Below are 7,919 nucleotides of genomic sequence, written 5' to 3' on the forward strand. Positions count from 1 at the left end.
TATAAAGTCAATGCATATTATGTAGTAGGCCTATAAATAATAGGATGGTGTTATCTATTTGATGGAGCGATGGGCCCGTCGCGCGTCGCGACTCGCCCGTCCACTTTCGTCGTATATTATTAACCCCGAACACCTTATCACTAAACTTATCAGTGACGTCGGACTCACACTGTTGTTCAGTATTCAGTCAGTTGTGTTCAGTGTTCAGTGTACAGCGTGTGTAGGGTCTAACTTATCTGTGTCTGCAGTGTGATTGTGTCGGCGATAAAACACAAGACATGGCGAGCATTCTCTGCAAGTTCCGAGTTCTTCTCCACAGAAGTCTTACTATAAATCAGATTGAAAATGTCACGAGATCGATGTCACAGTTTACTTACAAGCCAGAGGCATGCGATGCGAGCCTCGGTGGGTATATTTTTCATTTATTTTCTGCATTTCAAGCGCTAATCTTTATATTATTGTCAAAATTTTATCACTGAAATATAATTAGATTCATTTTTAATGAATGAAAGGAATGAATTTATGAATGAATGCAAATTTCGAAAGCGGAAATTAACCCACTTCCCGACATCCCATCGAGCTGGAACTTGGCAGACAGTCTCGTTGTCGATGCCGATGCATTCTATCAACTTTTGGTGGCAGCAAAGTACACAAAAGCTGACATATACGAATTTCTCTGAAATCAGATGACATTACAGAAGTAATGTCATCCCGATCGACATTTGGCAAGGTTGGAAGGTTTGTCGAAGTTGTAGGAAGGTTCTATAATCAAACAAACCATTTAAAAAAAATGTAGAAAAATAGATTTTATTACGGGTTGATCTTTTTATTGTTGACATAGACATCGTGCAATTCTTTTTACGTAACCATTTTTTCGATATCAAATAAATACTACTATTAGGTTTCCTTAATTGAGTAGTAGTGTGGTGATATTAATTAATATAACGATGGCCTAGCGCACACACGTGTTAAGTGCAATTGAAAAATCAATTTATAAGAATACTCCAGGTTAATTATATAAAATTAATTATGTAAAGGTACAAAATTATTGGAAATATCCTCTTTTTATCCATTCTAGATGAAATAAGAAATGTAATTTCCCTACGAAAAAACTATTTACAAAGTAAGTAATCTAGATAAACGCTTTTCAAAACACGTAATTGTCTTTACTCTTCAAATGTGTATGCTAGGCCATCGATGATATAGGTAAACACATTATTTATATTTCTTATTTACTTTCCATTATCACAGTCATATCGGTTCCAATTATTATTTGTGTGTTTACATTTTCTTGCATTCATTTATCTAAGAGTTCCGACATTAATTATCAAAATGTTAATATGTAAGTAACGCATTAGCGACTCCAGACTGGTGATGGAATGCAGGACTGTTCTTACAGAACTCGCTACCATCAATAAAATAACCCTAATCTGGGTACTAGGACCTAAAGGTATTGAGGGCAACGAGCGGGCTTTCCTAGAACTAGCAAGGAAAGGGGTGAAAGCACTACTTGTAGGATCCGATCCAGCCGTAGAAGTAGCAGCTTGCCACACAAAATTATATATTGATAGGTGGGTCAAATCCAAGCGCTGCAAAGAATAAGAGAGGGCACCTGGAATGAGACAATCCAAAGGACTCATAAAAGGACCAGACCCTAGACGAACCAAGAAACTACTCGATATGGACAGAAACTCGCTGAGGGAACTGGTAGGACTGCTAACGGGACACTGCCATCTCAGGAGACACATGCAGATATTGGGAGTGGAAAACACCAATAGATGCAGGAAAAGTGAAGAGGATGAAGAGACTCCAATTCACCTATGGTGCCAATGTCCTGCCCTGGTGGGAACTAGGCTCAGATACCTGGAGAGACATACAGTTGAACCAGAAGACATACCCACATACCCAATGACAACCCTGGTGAACTTTATTAAGGGAAATGGGTTGTTGTTAAAGGATTGAGGTAAAATGGGAGATGGGCCTATGGCCTAAGTGCTCACGGGAACTACGTGTAAACCGTCTCCGCTTTAAAAAAAAACGCATTCGCCTTCCACAAATATTTCAACAATGGTCACAAAATTATTATTTTTTCTAGCCTACGCTATAGGCACATTTATTCCCAATTTGGATATTGTCACGAGGCTGGAGAAAATGGGAAGATTGGAAAGTTCCTGGCATTTTATATCTGGTCACTAAATGAATCTCAAGTTACGATTTCTAAAGATACGGGTATGTGTCAATTATACCTATGTTATATCTAGGTGTAGGTATAGGTAGGTACTTAAAAATAAAAAGAAAATATCTTTATGTGAAAAAAGCAGTCGACTTTTTTTATGATGAGATGGTATAAAGTTAGAAGAAATAAAAAAAACACAACATTATTTTGTGAAGCTGCACGTCGAAGGTAAATTGTCTATTGTAGGTAACATTCTGCAACTTATCCAACAACTGTCTGCCATTTCTTCCAGTCTTCCAATTCATCTATGCCGATAGAATCTAGTATGTACATTTATATACATAGTATGTTCAGTAATAATACAAAAAGATAGCAGCCATAAGGCAAAAATCAGTTGAGGTTAATATTATCTTCCTCGTCTTTAACGATTAAATATTACATAGATGGGTTTAACCTTCAAAGTTATTTAAAAATGTCAATTCTTTAAAAATTTGTTTAAATTGTGTGAATAATGAATATAATATAGAGTGTAAAGCATAAGTTATAAACAAGGCGCGTAAGGACATAGTTGTGAAAACTTGACTTATTACCATGGCGTAGGTAGGGTTAAGCTGGTCTTAACACGGGCTTAAGGTCGGCTTAACTGTACCAACTCTGAACCGGTGCGTAAGAAGTCATATAAGATGGGAGATAGGACACAGTCCGCTGTGTTTAATTTATTTTATTATTATGCTCCGGAGAACAGTGTACACGGAGAGAACTTACTGATAACAAAATATTGCTAATTTATTAAGAATCTCTTCAAATTAACGAACGCCCGTAAATAATGAATGTATAGGTTTCCTGATGAAAATACCAATGAATTCATAATAAAATACCAATGAACACGTGTTCATAAAAATCCTAACATTTTCGCATTGTGTCATTATATATTATTAAGGCGATGCACTACGTAGTAATGCAAAATCATGTGTTTTTGGTTTGAAAATTTGGTCGCCTAGAAATGTTTCAGATGCTTTAAATAAATACCGCGAATATAATACATCTTGGCCTTTGAAATAATCGAGTATTTTTTACACAAGTCTTTTTTAAGCCCAGAAAAAAATAATTTATAAGGCCTATGAAAACTGCTTTAAATTTCAAAATTTCCTACTTACGAACCCATTTTCGGTTATGGTTTTATTGTATAATGTGGTAAATTAAGTTATTTATACAATGATCGGGAAACATTTAAACATTTGTGTCCGAACATCCACAAAATAAAATAAAAGGCACTTTTTGGCCATGTTTTTTTCATGCCTAAATCTAAACAGCTGGATGGTGTTAAGCGGGAATTTAAGCCTTATCGCCATCTACGTAAGGAGTGTTATTGATGGCGGCTCGATTCAAAATATTACACGACGTAGTGCATCGCCTTAAGACAAATGCAGGTGCGTGAACACGAGTTCCGATATTATTACGAATGAATTATAAGTTTATCAGAGAGCGGCCTGCAGTCTCGTTTTCAACTGGATTATCAATAATTTGAAGACATTTTTAATAAATCAGCAATACTCATTTTTCTCCGTGTACGTATACTGTGTATACTGTACCTACTGTCAATTTTTCACCATCGCCATTCGGCGGATAAAATATACAATGTATGTTGGTTGGTAGGAGAGACAGCTCGGATGAATATGATGCAGGCCATCAACAGTGCCCTGGGAACGGCACTCGCCTCGGACCCTCGCGCGGTCATCTTTGGAGAGGACGTCGGCTTCGGGGGGGTCTTCCGTTGCACCATGGGGCTACAGGTACAGTACACCATTCACCACCTCATCACCACCCACACAGTATTTCTTACATCGGATTAATAAAATAAATGTGCTTATTTTGGTGATGTTTCAGGAGAAATTTGGTCGCGACCGCGTGTTCAACACGCCTCTTAGCGAGCAAGGCATCGCTGGTTTCGGTATCGGACTTGCAGCTGCAGGTGGCACGGCCATAGCAGAAATACAATTTGCGGATTACATCTTCCCAGCCTTTGATCAAGTACGTGTAACCTACCTTCAATCCAATTCGTATTCCGGAACCGTTGTGAATATTATAATGTGTTTGTTTGGGTCGTACAATGTAGTTGTATTGATTTCAGTTGGTTAACGAAGCGGCCAAATACCGCTACCGCAGCGGAGGAACATGGAACTGTGGAGGGCTCACCGTGCGTAGCCCCTGCGGGGCCGTGGGGCATGGGGCGGTCTACCATTCGCAGAGCCCCGAGGCTTACTTCTCCCACACTCCGGGGCTCAAGGTATTACTGGCTGTTGATTGTACTTAATTATTGATTGATGATTGTCCATTGTTCGTACAGCCGGTGATATTAATGCAGTTTGTTGTATTTGCGCCAAGGTGGTGGTTCCCCGTGGGCCCGCCAAGGCCAAGGGACTGCTACTCGCCTGCATCAGGGACCCGGACCCCTGCATATTCCTGGAGCCCAAGGTGCTGTACCGGGGCGCCGTGGAGGATGTTCCCTCGACCGACTACGTACTCCCTCTAGGCAAAGCGGACATCATCAGAGAAGGTAATCGTCTTCAACCAATCGAATATGTTAACAAGTTAGTAGCTTCGAAACTTTAAACGCTTATGTTCGATTTGTTCTTCCAGGGAGCAATGTGACTTTGGTGGGTTGGGGCACTCAAGTGCAAGTGCTGTTGCAGGTAGCCGATCTGGCCAAGGAGCAATTGGGAGTCAATTGCGAGGTCATCGATTTGGTCAGCATTTTACCGTGGGATGTTGAAACTATTTGCAACGTAAGAACGTTATTAAATATTATTGATGATGCTAAATTCTGAAAACAAACCTTCCAGACTCGACATTAAAGGAATATTATTTTTTCAGTCCGTGAAGAAGACAGGGAGAGTGATGGTGGCGCACGAGGCACCCCTGACCAGTGGCTTCGGCTCCGAGATAGCTGCTACTATACAGGTAATCACTTCTTTTAACATCGTTGTCCAGATGAAAAAAACTAATGCTCTTGAAACTCTCCCATTGTTGGCTTGTCTATTTGTTAATGAATAACCACTCGAGTGATTTTCGGCATATTATGCAAAGTTTGCAAAAACGTTTTGAGCGATAGCTTGCCATAGTGAGTCAAATTTATGTGGCCTAAATATATGGTAAATATACATATAGATCGATTCATTGGGTTTAAATTGCAATAAGTAGTTTCCTATGTTTTCATATATTTTTACGAATGCAAGGAGAAAACTTACTGATATAAAAAATTGATAATTTATTAAAAATCTGGCAAAATTATTCGTTTTCCTGTTAAAAACGGGACTACAGGCCTTTAACGAATATGTCAGTTAAACACGAATATATCGGAACAAGTTCATAAAATATCAGATATTTTCGAATTTTGTCATTAAATTTACTATGATAAGCACATATAGTATTATGAATGTACTGATAGTTTGTTAGGAAATGGCGTGCCATCACGTTTTTAACAGGATTTTAATAAATCAGCCATGTTGTATTAATTAAAATTGTGTATATATTTATATATACAGGGTTTTCCAATAAGAGGTGTTATTTTGATGGGTAAGTTTTTAGATTCTCACGGCCAAAAGCATTTTTGTTGTTTGTTTTTGGGGTGTTATGCCGTGTTGCGCTAACTCCTTCTTTAGCCGACGTTTCGGACAGCGTTGCACATTTTTACACATCTTCGGATCTACCGGATCTGCCCTGATGATGGACACTGCAACGCTGTCCGAAACGTCGGCTAAAGAAGGAGTTAGCGCAACACGGCATAACACCCCAAAAACAAACAACAAAAATGTTATTTTGATATTCAATCGTAAAAGATCAATGGTTTCGTTGCTTGTGTGGCACGTAGTGCCGTCTTGTTGAATGTAAACGTTGTCCAGATCAATACCATCCAATTCCGGCCATAAAAAATCATTAATCATCTCTCGATAGCGCAATCAATTCACGGTAACTGTTGCTCCAGCCTCATTTTCAAAAATTTAGGTCCAATGACTCCGTTGGATCATAAACCGCACCAAACAGTCACACTTTGAGAATAGAGAGGCTTTTCAACAATAACTCCTGGGTTTTCCGAGCCCCAGATGTAACAATTTTGCTTGTTAACGAAGCCACCGAGGTGGAAATGGGTCTCATCATTCAAGATGATTTGCATTTGATTCACTCAAGTGAATTTTAATAATTTCATTGCGTTGTTGAAGCGTGTATCGTTCAATTTTTATTAATGACGTAGTTTCTACTTGTCAAATGTCAAAAAATGACAGCTTTAAAAGTAACATCTACCGAAATAGCGGGCTATTCAAAATAACACCTCTTATTGAAAAATCCTGTATAACACCAATCGCTCGAGTGGTTAACAGCGGTGCTTGTTTGTTTGTTGACTGCAGAGCGAGTGCTTCCTCCACCTCGAGGCCCCCGTGCAGCGGGTGGCTGGCTGGGACACCCCCTTTCCGCACGTGTTCGAGCCCTTCTACCTGCCCGACACCTGGCGGTGTCTGGAGGCTGTCCGCACCCTCATAAACTATTAATACAATACCTATACCTCCATTCTTATAGCTAATATACATCAAACTCATCTACAAAAATATAGCTAATATACATCAAACTCATCTACAAAAATATAGCTAATATACATCAATCATCTACAAAAATATAGCTAATATACATCTAACTCATCTACAAAAATATATCTAATATACATAAAACTCATCTACAAAAATATAGCTAATATACATCAAACTCATCTACAAAAATATAGCTAGTATGCATCATACTCATCTACAAAAGTATAAATACACAAATTAACCCCCTCAAGAAAGGACAAAACATTATATTTTATCATCATACCGTTAGTTTTTGAGAAGTATTAATTCTTAAGATATTTAACAGTTATTTTGTTTAGTAAGAATATTGTTAAAATCATAATTTGATAAGATACAATTTGTTGAATTATAGTTGGAATAAACTTTTTTTTCTAATATAAGCACATATATGTATATTATCATTACGTGTAAATAAATAAGGTGCCTCTTGAAGTCTAACTCGGACGATCAATAAAGTCCTATGTCAATACGATATTGACGAAATCCGTCATCTATGGTCAGTTAGCGATATTTGCGAGCATGGTTCCGACAGTCTGTAGACAAAATCCGCTACTTTTAGCACGGCCTTCAAAGTGTCGGATAAGCTGCCAATATTCACAAATTTTTGGATAATGTCGTTTGTTATGCAAAATAACTGGCTTATTTGACTAGAGGTGAACTAACTAAGCTCTTAGAACTTACAGAAATCGTATACACGATCCATAGACTTAATTAATTAATCTAAGACGCGATCAATTTATTCCATTCCAGCTTCGAGAAACAAAAGTTGTTAGTTATGACTTATGACTAATGACCTCGTGAACAAATTAACTACCTTTTTAGTGTCAAAACATGCGGACTATCAATGTATGTTAAAGTTAATATTTCAATTATATATTGTCAATTAATTTATTAGTATTTTAACTTATACGTAGCCGTCTGACGTTTAGTTAGTTCTGACGTCTGAAAAGTTTATCATGTAACCTGTTAATTTATTTGTAAGGCCTGAAATACCGTTTTTAACCGGAATTACCAAAAAATTGAAGAGATTCTTAATAAATTAGCAATTATCATTTTTCTCCGTGTACCTGATTCTTTCAGGGCCCTTGAGCCAGCAAGGTTACGAAGGTGTTCTGAAATGT

The 7,919-nt window shown here is 37.9% G+C and overlaps 1 protein-coding gene across 1 annotated transcript; it reads left to right on the plus strand.

The window, feature by feature from the left end:
• Positions 1-201: 201 nt before the first annotated feature.
• BckdhB (Branched chain keto acid dehydrogenase E1 subunit beta) lies at positions 202-7,710 on the plus strand. The gene is made up of 8 exons (XM_089632868.1): positions 202-405; positions 3,833-3,969; positions 4,064-4,207; positions 4,308-4,463; positions 4,562-4,733; positions 4,817-4,962; positions 5,051-5,137; positions 6,583-7,710. Exons 1-8 carry the CDS (start codon positions 279-281, stop codon positions 6,721-6,723), a joined length of 1,110 nt encoding a protein of 369 aa, XP_089488994.1. The 5' UTR covers positions 202-278; the 3' UTR covers positions 6,724-7,710.
• Positions 7,711-7,919: the final 209 nt, after the last annotated feature.

This window comes from Hesperophylax consimilis, chromosome 6 (genome assembly GCF_061612785.1).
Source record: "Hesperophylax consimilis isolate HC1 chromosome 6, BYU_Hcon_1.0, whole genome shotgun sequence".
In the NCBI taxonomy this organism is placed as follows: domain Eukaryota; kingdom Metazoa; phylum Arthropoda; class Insecta; order Trichoptera; family Limnephilidae; genus Hesperophylax; species Hesperophylax consimilis.